Below are 19,018 nucleotides of genomic sequence, written 5' to 3'. Positions count from 1 at the left end.
AAATCAAAGTCCAAAAACATTTTCTTTAAAATCCAACAAGAACATCTCCTACATTAAGGGCCAATCCTTAATCACTCAAATCTCTAAGAGTTTTCCCACTGCTTTAAATGGGAGCAGGATAGCGACTTAAAGCTGTGACGTCTCAGGAATAAGAAAATAGAAAACTCAGCGTGAGCTAGATGCTTGCCCTTAATTCACATTAGAGAGGAAATAAAGTTGAGTCCTGGAAGGGCAATTAGCTTATGTCACAACTGTAATCTTGTTTAAATACAATACTTGTATTAATTTTCCTTAAAAAATAAAAGGCAGATCACCCTCTTTTTTGGAAGGACAGATTAAGCATACATCCACATCTACACTGCCATGCATTGCAAAGTAGCCAGGAAATTCTGGTGGGTCCTGTGCAAAAGACAGGTGTTCCAGCTAATTGGTCTTTACCTTAAATTCTGTTCTTTTGTTTCATTTCATTTCACCACTAAATCTTCTTTCACAGCCTGACAATGCCAACTAAAATGATAAAGTAATGAACAGAAAATTTTAAAAAGAACAGGAGTACTTGTGGCACCTTAGAGACTAACAAATTTATTACAGCATAAGCTTTCGTGGGCTACAAGTAGCATATCAAAACAAGTGACACTCTGAGTTTAAACCTAAAACAATACAAAAGTTACATTCAGAGTAATATCTTCCTGGGAAATGACTGCCTAGGAAAGAGTACTGCAGAAAGGGATCTGGGGATCACAGTGGATCACAAACTAAATATGAGTCAACAATGTAACACTGTTGCAAAAAAAGCAGACATCATTTTGGGCTGTATTAGCTCTTCCACTCTACTCTGCGCTGATTAGGTGCAAACAAGAGTACTATGCCCAGTTCTGCATGCCATGTTTCAGGACAAATGTGGAGAAAGTCCAGAGAAGAGCAAAAAAATGATTAAAGGTCTAGAATACATGACCTATGAGGAAAGACTGAAAAAATTGGGTTTGTTTAGTCCGGAGAAGAGAGAACTGAGAGGGAACGTAACAGTTTTCAAGTACATAAAAGGTTGTTAGAAGGAGGAGGAGGGAGAACAATTTTTACTCCTTAGCTTCTGAGGATAGGACAAGAAGCAATGGCCTTAAATTAAATTGCAGCAAGGGCAGTTTAGGTTGGACATTAGGAAAAACTTCCTGTCAGGGTGGTTAAGCACTGGAATAAATTGCCTAGGGAGGTTGTGGAATCACCATCAATGGAGATTTTTAAGAGCAGGTTAGACAAACACCTGTCACGGATGGTCTAGATAATACTTAGCCTTGCCATGGTGCAGGGGACTAGACTAGATGACCTCTCGAGGTCCCTTCCAATCCTACGATTCTATGATTATACAATCAAATGTTAAAAGTTATCTTACTCAGAGAAGAATGCTGCATTATGTCCCTTCTGCCATTGGTTGGGTTCTATTTAATCCCTAGCAACTGCATCTAGAACACAGCAAACACTGCTGTTTCATTGCTGAAGTTGGGTTCTCTGTTGATAGGAAGTTCTTTCAAAGCTGCATCAAGACAACTGAAGCCTCAGGTTATCCTCAAAAGCCTTGGCAGCATTTGTTCACATCCTACTGAGACATCAGGTATGTTGGTAGGACATCTGACATCTCTCGAAGCAAGGAGGACAACCAGCTATTGGCCAGGAGATGCTGAAACTTTAGCAGGACTAAGTGCAACTATTCTAGAACTAAAACAAAATCACCTTTGAATTTTCAATATTGCAAGAGACAACCTGTTTACTATTTTGTTCTGCCACCCTGATTAAATAAAAAATATTGTTAGGTCAAGACATCATATATATGATGTCTTATAGAGGTGACCTAAAAATAATTACGTATATACTCGTTCATTAGCCTGTTCATTTATAAGCTGACCCCCCAGTGGATAGATAAAAATAGCAAGAACTGTATATCCTTTCATAAGCCGACCCTATATTTCAGGGGTTGGCAACTTTGGCTCCCGGCCCGTCAGGGTAAGCCACTGGCGGGTTGGGATGTTTTGTTTACTTGGAGCATCTTCAGGCATGGAGCCCCTCAGCTCCCTGTGGCTGCAGTTCGCCGTTCCCAGCCATTGGGAACCGCCACTTCCCGCAGCTCCCATTGGCTGGGAACGGCAAACCGCGGCCACAGGGAGCTGAGGGGCTCCATGCCTGAAGACGCTCCAAGCACACAAAACCACAATGTATTAGATCAGGGATCGGCAACCTTTGACACGCGGCCCGCCAGGGTAAGCACCCTTGTGGGCCGGGCCAGTTTGCTTACCTGCCGCGTCCGCAAGTTCGGCCGATCGCGGCTCCAGGCCAATGGGGGCAGCGGGAAGCGACGCGGGCCAAGGGATGTACTGGCCGTCACTTCCTGCCGCCCCATTGGCCTGGAGCGGTGAACCGCAGCCAGTGGGAGCCACGATTGGCCGAACCTGCAGACGCAGCAGGTAAACACACTGGCCCGGCCCGCCAGGGTGCTTACCCTGGCGGGCCACATGCCAAGGGCTGCTGATCCCTGTATTAGATATTCAATTCAATGATTCCATTGTGTTTAAAATCATCAAATTTTAGTGTAGACCCGTTTATAAGCCGACCTCCGCTCTTCGATGCGTCACTTTTTTACCAGAAATATTCGGCTTATGAACGAGTATATACGGTAAATCATATATATTATATATAAAAAGCCCCAGCCTGGAAGGGATGTGAAAATTTATAACATGTTTTTAACAAAATTTATAACAAAATTTATAAAATTCTACAACAAAAGGGGTGTCTCTTAAATATTTCATGATTTTTAGAAAATTCCTCCAGTCTTGATGGTCTCAGAAATGTTACATGCTAAAAAGATTTCAATTCTTCCTACCAAAAGACTGCCTTAAAACATTATTTAAATTTGTTTTCTGCATTCATGCATCACCTTTGAAACATTAAATATTAAAAACCAACCCTACTTATAAAGTGGCTCTTAGAGGGGGAAATATAGGTTAAGCACAGGACTTCATTGGCACAAGCCAACACTAGTTACTATATTTGTTTTAAACATGATGTTTATTAAAACACCTGGGAAAGAGGGCATCTATTTTTGCCCCCAAAACGTTTTTGATTTGTTATTTAACTAAATGTTTGCACAGCTTTCCTCATAGCTACAAGTCCTTAATCCACAAGATGTCGGTTGAGGCAATAATTATATTAATCAATTGTAGACAGTCTAAGACAAAAACAAAGTTGTGGAGGCATTTGGAATTAACACGCTGTAAATCACTTCTGCACAACCCTTTGTCAGTGGAGTTATCAGGGGTGTTTGGGTTTTATTTTTGGCCTTTTAGTCATAATTTTCAAAGTAGTTGACACATTTCATATCACTCAATGCACTGAACCTTAATACAAAAGAACACCAGTTTGTCAAATGCAAGTGATTTGAGGATGCATATCAGTTAATCTTAAGTGCTTGTCACCAACAAAAACAGCCATGCTGGTGAGAGCAAAGGCATCTTAGGTGAGGAGAAGGCGTCTGTACCAGGATATTAGCATAGCATTTACAAGATCACCAAAATGCAGGGCCTAAACCAAGAAAACACGTCTCATATAATCCCCCCTGCCTGAAGGCCTCCAAACCTGTTGGGGCCTAGTGGATTCCTTCTACTCATTTTTCTGAGAACACAGGAATTGCAAACTTGAATAGACCACTGGTTCACCTCAGGTATCCCATCACCAACAGTGGGCAGTACCAGATGCTTCAGGAAGATAGTGTAGAAGACTCCATCCCTAATCCTGCAAAAACTATTAAGCACATGCTTAAAAATTACACACTATAAAGTATTCCCATTGACTTCCATGGGATTACTCTCAGAGTATAAAGTACATTACATGTTTAAGTCTCCACAGAATCGGAGCCAACATTCATGGCTTATGGGATAACCTGCCCAAAGGGCAAGTTTCTTCCCCACTCAGCACCTTACAGAATCAAGAGCCCTAGACGTTAAAAATTAATAAATAAATAAATAAAAAGCATAAAGGAAGAATGCAAAGAGCCCAGCTACTTTCTAGAGCTGCCTGGTTTTAATTTACAAAGTATTAGGAAGGTACTGAATTACTTCAGTTTTCAATAGAAAGCACATAATCAATATTAGTCAGTAGAGATTCTGCAAAGGTACTTTCCACATCTCTTGCAAGTTTGACAAAGCTAAACCAACAGAAGTAACTATACTGCAAGAATCCAGTCTTCCAAAATCAGCCTCACGTTTTGAATCAAAATCAATGTTAATCATTATGAAACAGAAAAAAAAGTGTAATGTAGATAATTAGACTCCCGTATGTATATGTTCCTGAGGTTGGGAAGGAGAGAAAGGAGAAAAATGGGACTGAGAAAATGGAGAGTACCAAGAGAAAACTGTGAGGAAACTTCTCATTTATTTTGCATAACAATCACCTAAGTTACCTGTCAGTTTTCAGAGGAGTCTAAGTGACAACATCCTCTAGACTATTTTTTCCTCTTTCAACCCAGGAATGAGTTTTCCTAATAGTGGTTAGCTTAGTTAAACTAAAGGGCAGAGGTCGGGGGTTTTTTTGGTCCTAAAGCAATATAGTCAAGTCTCTGTCTGAAATATCTTTACCTACTATCATTACCAGCAACTCCTAAGATTACTATAAATGAGAGTAATGTGTAATCTCAAAATCTTGTCTCTCTCACCAACAGAAGTTGGTCCAATAAAAAAAAATTTGCTTTAATCTAGAAACACAAGGTGGGTGAGGTTTCGTTTCTTTGTTTTACTTTTTACCCAATTTATTTTTTGCATTTGACAATATTTTGTCTATGGTAATTTTCACAGCCTCTCCTGATAATCAGTTTTCCCTGTTTGTGTAGGTCTTTCACATAGTGACAGGGAAAGAGAAGAATATTTTTAAGATACCGTAAAACATGGCTGTAAAACCACAAAAATGGCAGACAGACTCAGGGGCACAGGTAGTACCTGAAATTACTTAATTCATTTATTTTAAACAGACAGACTTTGAGTTGTTGGTGTCCTTTTAACTATACTAAAGGGAGAAAGCTGAAGCTATGCTTAAAAAAACATCAACTTTTTAAAAAGATGTGCGAAATTTTAGTCTCGAAGTTCTTAATTTGACAGGGCTGCAAATGATTCCAAGATTGCAATGATCTGAAGCAACGTTTCTTTCATGAGAAACCTTCTCCTACTTACCTGAACAATCCTTTTCTTCAAATAATAAATTCCACCATTCATTATAACAGGCCTTCAGCCTATTTACTCCTTGGAGACAGAACCCAGCAAGAGCCAAGGTTAACTAGCTCTCCTTACTGCACAGCATTTAAAAAAAATCTTAGGCCTTTGAAGGGTATGATTGGGGGTTACTGTGTGACTCTCTCCTTCCTGAAAAGATTTTTTCTCTTCACAACCCTGTGGAGGGCAAAATGGTAGGCAAAGGGAAAAAGAAAGGGGAAGGAAGGCTGTCCTGCTCCTTCCCCATCTGATGGTTATGTCTCTCTATTCTGTAATCTAGCGACTTCAAACACAGTTTAGGCTGGATGGCAGTGATTTTGGCATGGAAAGAGGCGCATCAATGATGACAAACTGCCTCAGTAGTTGCAGCTCTCCATCTTGGGAAACAGCACTCAAGGGATTGTACACTAAGCTTGGGAAGGGTACTTCAGAGCTGCGACAGTTCACACACATGCAGCCCTCTTTGCTTTAGAATGCCTGGTGATTAATAAGATACATTATATTACACTATAATTTAGAACCCACATAACTCTGTCATATCAAAAACAATTTTAAACGGAATCTTAAAAGGCACCTCTTCTTCCTAAACCTTGCTTAACTTCAGCTTTCTATTCTAAACTACTGATGCATTACAGCTGCTGAGCAAAGTTGAAAAAAAATTAAAGATAGACCTGGAAAATTTCAACCTGGAATAATAAAATTTTAGGAGAGTTATAAGCAAGTGAAAAAGGGATTTTAGAATAGAAATGCTTAAGTAACCTACCTTAATTTTACTATAACAAACATAAAACAGTAGCTGTTGCTAGCATTCTGTGTTATAAAGCACACACACACACACACACACACACACACTTTGAGGGACTGGGTTTTTATTTGCCTCTATTTCATGGTAGGGCATCCTGGGATCTGTGCAGATGAGCCCTTATGCCCATGCAGTGCACCCTACTGAAATCAACGGGGCTTTGCGCAGGCATGTGGATCACCTTGTAGGATTGGGGCATTAGTGATCACTAGTTGTAGGACTGGGAGGAAGAGGAGACTTGCAACAAGAGGAAGCGTTTCAGGCATATAACACACAGAGTCCACCTGTGGGGTAAATAGAACTTTCGGGCAGATGCATTTCAGGCCTGAATCTAGGGGAAAGACACTAACTGATTTTAATAGACTTTGGATCAGTCCATTAATGAATAGCTTAGAAATGAAGAAATTGGGATTTAGATAAAATTCTGATTTGCCTGAAATAAATCAGATTGGAGTAAAATTACAAGTGTGTGTCTTTGGAAAATAGCACCTGTGTAAAGTAATCAGAACATGGAAGGGAGCCAGGCAAAGCCCTTCTTCCCTTGAAAGTATTTTGGGGAACTTCTATGACTTGTGTCATAAAGGAGGTCAGATTAGATGATCACAATGGTCCCTTCTGGCCTTGGAATCTATGAATCTATTAAATGCAGTCAGCATCTACCCTGTCGGGCTGATGGAGCACACACAGTTAACTTGACTTTCACTAATCTCAAGTAAGGTCACTGTCAATCTGACCACTATAATATATAAAATTTCCTTCAAAGGCTGTTCCTAGGAGATTTTTTTTTTTTTTGGTGGTTTTTATTTTTTTGGAAACAATTGTGTAATTAGATTGTTCAAATATAAAAATATAACCTTTCACCTTTCATGTGCAGCTAGCTGTGTCAGCTTCAGAACATGTGTTCTATTTTGCAAACATGTCGACATCTTGTGATAGATACTTTGACAAGAGCTGACGCTGCTTTTGAAAAAGTGATGTCTGCCCATTAGAATTTGTGACAATGCTAGAAAAAAAAAACTTTACTAAAATAAAACAAAGCAAAAAGAAAGTAACATACACTCAAACCCTCCATACTTTAAAAACATGCATTTAATACCTTAGAACACAGCTTTAAATTCAACATTTCATTCATCCTCAATGATTCCAGGAACAACAATAATAAAAAAAAAAAAAAAAAAAGTCTGCCTCTTCTCCTTCAATCAATACCATCCCTTAAGAGTCTAAGCTTCAAAACATTCACATAAAATATTAGCTTTATATATTTGCAGTAGATAAACTGAACTAGCAAGGCAATCAATCAATTTTCAATTACTTTTGGCATCTTGATAAGATGATAGCACACATACTAACAATCAACAATAGTCGGCTAATACCTTAAGGAAGTCAAGAGCCTCTAGAGGAGGTAGATGATTATCGTTAATTACAATCACAAATATGTATTTCCTTTTCTGTAGTAATGATGAACACATCCTACATGCAATCTGAGATGTGCCCACATAAGACAATGTGCTATAGTGTCTTTTTCCATGTTTCATATTCATCTTCTTATATCAGGAGGAGTTTTTGAAATGTATTTTTAAAATTTCAGGTGTATTGAGAGCAATAGCCTCATTTACTAATTGGTACATCATAATATTTTGCATCGCAATACAATTTTTCTAAATTATGTTTTACTTACAACGTCAACCTTTTGGGTGATGTTTCCCTGGACATCAAGTAAATAAACCTTGCCATAATGTGTGCCGAGTGCCAAAAACTGTGATAAGAAAAAGAGAAAGAGACTGATTAAATAAATACATTGCAACTTTAAAAAAATCCCACCAGGTAAAGAACTCCAGGATATTCAGTAGATTAATTTTTTAACAGCAACCTAAAATACATTATTCTATGGACGAAGCTTATTTTGGATGCACCTAAAGAATAAAACAGGGCTTGAAGCCCATATTATTGTGATCGTGCAAGTTAGCTGTCAGAATGAGTCATGGGAACCCTCATCTACTGACAACTAATGGTATGTCTGCACTCTGTACATATTGCCTGATGGACTGTGGCAGCAAATTAAAAATGCAGCGTGAAAGCAAGGGTAACACATGCTTGAAAATAAAGCTATGGAAATTATTAAGAAGCTATTTACTTTTAATTCTTCTTTGCCAATACAATAAATATTCAAAAACAAAGCTACCAACTCTTAGGCCCTTATTACACAGAATACCATAACATGGAAAGCTATTTAAAGATCTACTTAATATTATCCTGATTCTTTATTTTCTTTGACACTGTGATATTTCAACATTTAATGATGCATGCATTCACCCGCCATTTTATACTATGATAGTCTAATTATGACAAATTATTTCTCAACAAATACACATAACAGAACTACATACACATTTATTTGATAGAAGTAAAAAGGCAAATGATTCCAGGAGACCCACAGTTAGTTGAACTGTGTGAACTAACCCTAAACAAACCAGCAGAAACTTCAGTACTACTTGATATATGACAGATGGTTTTTCTTTTTTTTTTTTTTTTTCTATTTAGCATTACTCAAATGGCCTAGGCTCCTAAATTCTCTGTATTTCTCTGCATGTGAGCATGCTTCATTGCAACCAATAATGAAATGCTCAAATTTACAAGCACTACTAAGCGTGTCAGTCAAGCAGCACAATCTTTAAAAAATAACCTTACAGAAAGTCAAGGTTTAAAAGGATTTATCAAAATGGAATTGCTTAAAATGAAATTTCAGTTCAGGCACTTAAAATATGAAGCTACATTAAAGAGGAGTCAAAAAAAAAAGGGAAAGAAGGGGTTCATTAGAAATTCATCCCCTGCAATGCCTTTCACTCCTGCAAGGTTGCCTTTTTTCAGGAAGAAAAAAGTCCCCCGGGTAAAAAAATCAATACTGGTTAATAAAACATCAGGTGTGCAGACATAACTAGGTATGACTATTCCACTGCACAGGCCTGCTTGAATGCACCAGGTGCCAGGACGATTAGTCATCCAGTGCAGACAGAGAGCCTGGTGAAAATATGATGCTATAGCATTGAAAGAAAAAATAATTCCGGGGAGAAATTAGTCTGACTATATAAGCCAGAATTTGGGACTCAAAGTCAAATTGTTCTAATCAGAAGTACGTGTATAATAGGACTATAATTTCATTTATGCCAACTCTTTTGTATGGTTTTCCTTAACGCCCCTCCGCCCCCCGAAAAAAAAAAAAAAAGCTTACCCTCTACCTTTGCTTTTAGGCTCTCTGTTGTAACAGACCAATTCCCAAAAGACCAATCCCCTAGCTTCTAATAATATTGATCCTTCTCATAAATAGTGTATCTAGTGTGCTAGAAATCTAAGAGTGTTTGGATACTTAAAACAGCCTTACTGTAGTGTCACTCTTTGTGACCCTATAGTTAAGGTTGGTATTCTGGAAATTTCCATATATAAAAATCTATTTAATCAGTTGGGTTTAAAAATTCACTTAAGACTGAAAAAAAGATCCCAGACTAGGAGGAGTTTCTTTCCAATTTTCAAAACATCTGTTTGATTTTAAGTCTTTAATGTTTAAGAGAGAGACTCACAGTTTTTGTTCATACAGTTAAATTTAAAATTTAACAAATTTAAAACATGAACTTTCACTACCCTAAAAAGTGCCTCTTGAGCAGCTGCGCCAGTATTCTGAATAAAGAAACACTCAGCACAAGTCTTAATCTTGAATGTATAACAAAACAACATATCACAGACACCCCAATGGTAGCTGCTTTGCAGCCATTATGGTCTGCAAGAAAATTATAACTAAAAAAAATATATATATACTATATTAAAAAATGTAATATATACAGTTGTAACACCTTTTTGATAGGAGTCATTAAAGTCATATACTTTCAAATGTACTTGTCTTTAATATTTTATAATTTAATATTAAATGCAAGTAAATTTAGAAAAAGAAAAAAATTGTTTAGTTGATGGACAGAGTTACAAAAATCATAGCTGAAGTTGCCACTCCATCTTCTCACAAAACTGTACTTTTATTCCCATCAATGCAAGCCCTTCTATCTTCAGTGTTCTTTTGCTCCTGCGTCTTTTAGACTAATGTTAGTACAGGTTTTGAGTCGCATCCCCTGGTCTGAATGTACTGAGCCTAGTTTGCTTGTAAAGGATCAGGAATAAATGTATTTTAATTACTTTCCGGTTAATTAACAAAATCTCAGTTGTCTTCCACAGATGAATACCCTCTCCCATGAAATCAGCCCCTGGCAGGATTGAGTTTGTTTGGAATGATTCAAAAGATGCTGAGTTCTTTATTTGATAAAGTTGGGACTGCATCTTGATCCTAGCCCATGATGAGATTTTTAATTAGAACTAAATCTCACAGTAGCGCATATAAACATTCCACCTTACAAAATATGGAATTCTTACCTCTTACCCCATGGGGGGGGAGGAGGGAGGGAAGCAAGCATTGTCCAACAAGAGGTTACTATTAAGTCAGCTCAGCTTGCACTGTACGTAGCTTACACAATCTTCAGATTTGTCAGTTCCTTAACCAAAATCTCTAACTTTTTTGATAAAGATAACATATAAACAGACAGATATTTTAAAAACAAGCAAACAGTTAGTTCATATCCCCACCCAGAAAAAAGAAAAAGGTACCTTTTCATGCACGGTCATGCAACTGGCTGCATCCTTTTGGAGAATTTCAGTCACTCCATTAGAAAGCCTTTCATACTTCAGCTTGGGTTCTTCTTCACTCTCATCTTCCTATGTTATTAAGAGTTTGGGGAAGAGGGAGGGGAAAAGGAGGGTTTTTTTAAGTTTAATTTAAATACCAAATACTCAGAGACTCCCCAAATACTATCACACAGCAACAGCCATAAATGGTTCTCTATGATCTCTCAACAACAGCCACTATACTTAACATTCCAATTACTGGTACCAGAGATCTGGGTGCAACTAAATACAATACTGTAAATAAGTAAATTGATACAGTTAAACTGTAAGAGGCACTTAGTTGATTTGTAACAAGCAGGAAAAATGTACATGGGTACTTTGTTAAATAATGTTACTCATTCCCAATTAAGAAAAAAATAAAGTATGGATATGGCAAAGTTGGTGATAACAACAACAAAAAAGTATGCAGCTGTAGCCACTTTTAGCTCCGAGTTGAAGCATGCACATTACAAGAAACTTGAAGACCTTTACAAGATGCTGCACCTCGGTAGGAAGGACAGACACAAAATGCTGTGAATAAAAATAAAAATATCTACTAGAAATGTGTTACCTGTATAAGACGTGTCAATGGGTTTTATGTTCAAACAAACAAAAAGTAGAAATGTTGCTGCAAAACTGTTCGAGAAAAAGATCTGGACACAGTAACCTTCATATGGATAAACTGATCTAGCACGTTTCTAGGACTTCAAACCTACCCTGTTGTTACCCTTTAAACAAACTATGTAGTCATCCAATCAGCATTCAGGACTGAGGAAAAGTACATAAAAGTGACACAAAGTGAATGGTTAGATATGAGAGAGAGAGAGCTAGCTGATCAAAACAAACAGTCAATCTAGTTGTGTACCTTCTATAAATGAATGCTCAAGGTTCCATACAGTATTTGGGTGTTTATACCAAAATGCCCTACTGCAGTTTTATTTATATATTGCAAATGGATACATTTTATATTTAATAGCTTCATTTGATATTATATGTTCCAAAGCATCCTTACTATGAAGTAGTATATCTACAATGACATCCCCCTATTCTCAATTAGAATGAGAACACCACTATCAAAAGTAAGAGTTTAGTGTATACATACTGGATATAGTATTCTTTTTCACTTTCTGTCCTAAAAAAAGATGTGTATCATTGCAGTGCACTGTTAAAACAACTCCGGTGTTCCACCCCACTGATGGGTGAAATGATTCTAATACTGACTTCAAAAAGGGGCGTAGGAGGTTCAATTAATATTCATAAAGCATAATGAGAGCCTCAGACAAAAGGTGCTATAGATGTGCTGTTTTTTCATGTCTAATGAGTATAAAAGGCTATATAACTCCCAATGGAGAAACAAAAAAACCCAATAGTATTTCATTTAAGCCTTTCATCAAGTAAAAACAAACTAGTCTTTTGCTATATTAAAAGCCAATATGATTACTTAAAATACTAAACTACTGAGACTGTTTAAACTATTATCTCCCATGTTATCATGATATATGTTCTTTTCCAGAAAACACAATAAAAATATGAAACTATGATAGAAATTCAATATTTCATACCACCAACTTACTGAATACATGCTAGAATAAAAGGTTCTTTTAAAATTTGTTCGAGAGTTTTATGGCTGCATACAAAAGGAATTAATATAGGGATGTCAACAACCATGACATAGTTGTCTGAAGTGAAATGTCAAAATGTCCAGCAAGAAACAATTTTATTCAGTAAATCCAACATTGAACAAAGTTGTTACCAGTCAGAATGACAATGTCAAATTAGAGTGCTGTACATAAAAGTCAGCTAAGTTACCTGTGCTTCCAAATCCTTAACAGATGAAAATTGTAAAAAGCATGAAAAAGTAGTGCTTTTTATTTATATATTTTACAACAATTAATACATTACTGTATTTCTTACAGCATTACAAAGACTACACTTGAAATGCATCAGTGATCTGCGCATCCTGACATAAATATGTGAAGTAAAAATTCAATTCTAGGCAAACAGTCTTTGTAATAAGATTCCACATGTTGTTGAAGTCCGGACATCATATGTGCAACCAATGTGAAAAGTTAATTCTAGTCTCTCGAGTATTTTGCATAAAAGCATTCACCCACGGGCCGTTAGAGAGTGTTACTGTAAATAAGTTTTGCCTGTCTTATTTATGAGTGGAAACTAAATAATTTTTCCTGCACATGCATATAAAAATATATATACTTTCAAAACTCAGTGTACTGAAGCATTCTACCAGGCTTCAAGAAAATGTATATAAAATGAAAATTTCAAATATTAGCCACAATGATGTACCCACTTCATGCTTTTCTGATAGGTATCTTTTATGTAAAGTAAAAGTCAGGCAAAAGGTGAATTTGAGAAATTTGTGCCTCATTGTAAAAAAAGGAAATGAAAAATGATTTGTAAAAAAATACAAGTTTACTCTATTGCCACAGACTATCACATTCTAAATGAGAGAGAAAATGTCAAACACATTTAATGTACTTGAGCTTAACATCTTACAAATATTTTCTTATCAGGAAAAGCTTTTATGCAGCCTGAACTTCTAAGGTAAACACAAGCCAGCATTAATAAAAAGCAAATCAATAATTTTTGTTAAATTTTAATAATCCTGCAAACCTACAAATAAAACCATCAGCAGCCTGAGTTGAGATGACAGTTAGCTGCGTTTCTATGACAACCTGGTGGAATAGTACAAGTCCTGACTTGCAGCAAAGCTAAGATATGAACAGAGTGACATTTACCCCATACAAGAAAACTCAGCTTTACAAAAAAAAAAAAAAAAAAAAAAAATCAATTTCTCAACTAACATGGATTTTTACTAAGTGTATGGCACTTTTAATTAAAAGACAAGTCCTTTAAACCATCCTAGGACTCTCAAACATTTGCAAATAAATTTTATATTACTGTTACTTGTACTGTAGCTTAACATGTTTTTCATATTTTTGTTACCCAGAGAACTAATGCTTCGTAACACTTAGAGTTTTGAATTTTTTGTCAAATATATTTATTTAGTATTATTCAAACAGCACTTGAAAATATCCAAAGTTAGAAGGTTAAAAAAAAAAAAGTACTATATAGAAAATTTTTGAAGCTCTCTGCAAATGAGATATTTAAATCTTGGTTGAAGACAGACAAACTGTAGCATGGCTGTTCCAGCTTTTTTTAACTAATTACCAATTTGTAAACCACAGGGAACACCATTTTAAAAATTATTTTCCATTGGTGTTTCTGCTGTTCCGTTTCCCTTAGATTTTCTTATTCCGAGAATGAAAACACCCAGTATATGCTATAAAGATCTTTTCCAGTTACCTTAGAATATTTCCTACTGAAAGCCATACACAAAACTAACACAATTAACTAATAAGATCAAAAGAACTTCTGTTTAGAGCTGTATCCTCGGTTAATATGGAGCTCCTTAAGTGAAATGGGAAGATGCTCCTCTTTCCATTCTTCAAATCTGTCTGTATATAGTGGACTACCAACTCTTCAAGAGCCAAACAATATAATAGACTACAGAGAGCTAAAAAGGTGGCAGTAAGTCTTAAAAAGGCCAGTTTAGTTAGAGGAAGACATCACTCGGATTTCTCAATACTAGGTTCATAACCTAACTCTCTTGAGATATTCTGAATCAGTCTTTCCCAGCTTTGCCTACAAGAAGGACTGCAGTAGAACCCAATATACAGTGAAAACTGACATATGGACCTTACAAAGATGGTCTCAAGAGAGACTCTGTGGGCAGTTCCTTGAGTTACTACATTAGTGTATATTCATTCCTGCAGCATAGGGTTTGCCCACAGGATAGTCTGTCACATGGACTATATGCTCTACTGGTTATGGATACTCTAATTGTGTTATGGACACTGACAATGAAGTGCCATCCTTCCTGCATAATTTGTCATTATGAGTTTCAAAGCCTACCTAGTATGTTGCAAATAAAGCCTTTCATGGAAATAAACTTAATCAACATCCTTTGTCTTTAGCTTTTAATGGATGCCAACGAATACAGTGGCCCTTACAGTTCGAGGCCCTGATCCAGCAATGCATTTAAACACATGCATTACTAAGCACACAACTCAGCTCACTGAAGTGACTACAATGTGACAATGCACATGCTTAAAGTTACTTACTGAAAGGCTTTGCTGCGATACACACTTTTTAGCAGGGCACCTCAGACCAGGAAAAAGTAATTTCTCACAACCAACTCTCACCAGACTATCTTTCAGATAACTTCCGATTTCACAACATGTGAATGAGAAACTTCAGTAAAATGCCATGTTTCAAGCTAGATAGGAGTCAACCAAAAGATGATTTCATACAGAACATTTGATTAATTAATGCTTAAAGAATATGAAGGAAGAGTTAGGCATTGCAATCCTATTAAAACCAAAAAGAAGACATCTGTAGAGAAGTTTGGGACTTTTAAAATAGTGATCACTGTACCACAGAGAAAAGAAATTGGAGCTAGCTGGGTGTTTTATTGACAGGGTTTGTGCTACACTTCTGGCGATACTAGTTTAGGAGCTGCACCAAGATTCTAAGTGAAGCCAATGGAGAATTACCACCTCCAATTATTCTCCCCACTTGTTCTCAGTCTAGCATAAAGGTTCAGAGAGCTTCTTATGGTTATGCAGAGTGCATAAAACATACCCTTTGTGAGCTGGCTCACAGTAGTTTCACTTGTCACAAGAATTCTTCAACAGATAAAGAAAGATTACAAGACTTCTGTACTTCTACATAGTATCCAGGGAGAATTACTTGTCTTCCTCTCTATATGGAAGTACAAAGTTCATCTACACGTATCTAACAGAATTCAGTTATCTAGGCAATCCATTACTTTTTGGTCAGCTCAAGGCCCCATATCAGGCATGTTAATTTGAGTGGTCACCAACATATAAATAATTTCTGTATGCTCACTTCTAGGGACATTATGCATTAGTTAAGTTTGCGTGAGTCTTTGAAAAAAATTCCCACAGCTGATTTGGAAGGAGTAGGGTCCTATAATCACATGTACCACTTCTAAGAGCAACATTCATAGGAATTCGGATACCAGCTCTGCCAACAGTATTAAGAGCACAGAGCTAGCCAAGGCGGGATAGGCCTGCAAAACAGTGTTTTACCCCGAAAATTTAAAGGATTCCCGGCCACCACAAAATGTGGCAGCAAACTCAGAGCTGGACAAAGGATTGTACACATATCACCACTACATATGGGTATCTATCAGATTTGAAGATGCTGGAGTACATGTCTTGACCATGTGCACAGAGGGCGTCAGTACCAGAACTGAAATGACTTCATTGCTCTCAGTCCACGAGACCATGCTGTATCTCAGACCATTGTGTGTATACTCCTTATGGCCGAAGGTCACGCTGGCCAGTCGGCACAGGACGTGGCTCAGCCACAGTCCTGACACACCCACATGTAGTGGTGATAAGACTCTAATGTGAACTGTGGGTACTCAGCAACATTGACATTTGGCAATGAAAGAATCCATCAGGAGCTATTTCCCACGTGCCTCGCTATGAGGCATGTTAGACTGGTTCCCACACCCAAGAACAGAAGAGGTAGTTGCAATGTGCAGCGGCAGTCAAAAAAGCAAACGATGTTGGGAATCATTAAGAAAGGGATAGATAATAAGACAGAAAATATCATATTGCCTCTATATAAATCCATGGTACGCCCACATCTTGAATACTGCGTGCAGATGTGATTGCCCCATCTCAAAAAAAGATATATTGGAATTGGAAAAGCTTCAGAAAAGGGCAACAAAAATGATTAGGGCTATGGAATGGCTTAAGTATGAGGAGAGATTAATAAAACTGGGACTTTTCAGCTTGGAAAAGAGACAATTAAGGGGGGGGGATCTGATTGAGGTCTATAAAATCATGACTGGTCTGGAGAAAGTAAATAAGGAAGTGTTATTTACTCTTTCTTAAAACATAAGAACTAGGGGTCACCAAATGAAATTAATGGGCAGCAGGTTTAAAACAAACAAAAGCAAGTATTTCTCCAGGGTGAAAGAAATATTAAATTCTGACCACTACTGGGGCTGGCTCCGGGCTTGGGAAGGGCAGGGCTCTGGGCTTGGGAAGGGGCAGGGCCTCGGGCGGAAGGGGCGGAGCTGGGGGGGGTCAGCCTCCCCCAGCCAGCCTATCCGTGCTGTCTGGCCCCCGCCACCAATTTAAAAGATCCAAAGGCTCTGGCCACCACAGTAGCAGCCGGGAGCCCTGGGCCCTTTTAAATCACTGGCCCCGGGGCAGCTGCCCCTTTTACCCTCCTTTGTCGGTGGCCGGGGAGACGGCAAAAGAGGCAATGATGTTAAAGCGCTGCAGGGGCGCTTTAACGTCATTGCCCCTTTTGCCTCCCCCGTCAGCGGCCCTGCCAGTAGGGTCCTTACTGGCAGGGCCGCCGACAGGTGGGGGAAGGAGGGAAGGGGCAGCAACGTTAAAGTGCTGCCGCAGCAGTGCTTTAACGTGGGCTGCGTACGGGACAGTACCGGCTTCTTACCGGTACATCCTTTCACCCCTGGTATTTCTTCACACAACGCACAGTTAACCTGTGGAACTCTTTGCCAGAGGAAGTTGTGAAGGCCAAGACTATCGTCTGTCCTGTTCTCTGCTTCTGAAGGGTGAAGCTGTGTTGTCAGGATTAGGATCATGATTTGTCAATTTTTCTCAATGCACTCAGAGATATATTACTATGATATACATATATAAAATAATTGGACAGGAAAGAGAGACATTTAGTAGCCTTTCATGTTCAGAACCCTAATTTGCTGGACAGCCAAGCAACAAAATGGAATAAGCTCTAAAGTAAGCTATTCTATTGCTGATCCAGTTGAAAGTAAAATGTTGAGAGGTAGTGGGGGACCAGCCTGCAGATATATCAGTGTTAGAGAACCACTGGCAAGATAGTGTGAAGAAATGTACTCTACTTCCCCAGTTATACCTACTCCACAGGCAAAGAAAGGACAACTTTCTCTCTCTCTCCAGGGCTGACAACATAGCATCTTTTTCCATGTGGACTAAGCGAGTTAAAAATGAAATTGAAATAAATATTAAAAACCCTTGCAAGCTTCTAACCTTAGAAGAATACGATTGTATTAATATGGCTATTGCTATACAATAGAATGGAGGTGCTCAGATTGAGGTTACCATCTCATGAAGTTACACTTGTATTTTATGCTGCCAAAAATATTGACCTCTATAGTTTTATGGTGAAAATACACTGCTTTTCTGAGTAAGGACATGAAGCGAATCAACTCCTGTGCAACCCCAGTATGGTTCTTCATAAGCCAAATCACCAAAAACATGCTGATCTTTGGCAAATATGGATCAGGCTGTCAGGAAAATTGGTGCGAGAAATCTTTTCTTCTTTCTTTTCTTCTGATGGATTTTCTGCTGAGGATTTATTTAATCCTTTGGCTTCTTTGGGAAAATTGTAGGTATACTAAAGCAAGGAATTACAATGATATGGCTGCCCATGAATAAATATTAAGATGGTTGCATTCCAAGGATGAAATAATATACAGAAGAAAGGAAAAGCACACAGCATTTTATTTCTTTTCAGGACTGCCATGGTATAAAGAAAGTCTCACAATATGTGTGGCACCCCAATTCCAGATTCACCCCTACAAGTCTAGACATAACCCAAGCTGTGAAGCAGAAGTACAGAAGACATACTGCACATGAACAATCCACATAAGTGACATGTAAAAAAATATAGTCCACAAAAGTATTTGGTTTCACTTCAGCTGTCTATTTGTTTTTTCTCACTTGAAGTTTTGTGTACACCAAACCGTTGGGAATTATAAAACCACTTCAACCGCATACAATAATCCTAGTCACTCTAATTACATAAGAGCAACATAAGATGGCTTGTTGTATTTTTGATATCCCAGACAAGTTCCAATAGGGAAGGAAAAGCCTAAGACAAGTCAAATCTGAATGAAACTACACCTTTCCACTTGTATTTCCCTTTGCTGAGTAAGGAATTTCAACAGAACCATTTGTTTCCCTTATGAACACTACTCGGGCACTAACTGTTGCCATCTTGTGATCTACTGCATATGAATACCCTACAGTGCAATTTTGGGAACAGTCATTTTTGAAGTTTCTTTTATCAACTCGCTGAAATGTGAAACTGGTTAGGAAATTATTGAATAAGAAAATTCAGTGTTGCTCCATCCACATCAATGAATTAGTGTTTTGGGAAGGCCACATCTGCACACACTGTTGACACAGTAGCTTTTCAA

At 37.8% G+C, this 19,018-nt stretch overlaps 1 protein-coding gene across 1 annotated transcript in view; it reads right to left on the bottom strand.

The window, feature by feature from the left end:
• VPS41 (VPS41 subunit of HOPS complex) overlaps positions 1-19,018 on the bottom strand; it is a 141,967-nt gene that overhangs the window by 108,649 nt on the left and 14,300 nt on the right. The window contains exons 3-4 of the mRNA XM_054019212.1: positions 10,696-10,803; positions 7,730-7,807 (exon numbers count right to left, since the gene is read on the bottom strand). Coding sequence (XP_053875187.1) covers positions 7,730-7,807; positions 10,696-10,803 — 186 coding nt within the window. The remainder of the gene's footprint in view (positions 1-7,729; positions 7,808-10,695; positions 10,804-19,018) is intronic.

Source organism: Malaclemys terrapin, chromosome 2, assembly GCF_027887155.1.
Source record: "Malaclemys terrapin pileata isolate rMalTer1 chromosome 2, rMalTer1.hap1, whole genome shotgun sequence".
Classification (NCBI taxonomy): Eukaryota; Metazoa; Chordata; order Testudines; family Emydidae; genus Malaclemys; species Malaclemys terrapin.
Note: the sequence above shows the minus strand (reverse complement) of the source record. Positions and strands in the feature narration are given on the sequence as shown.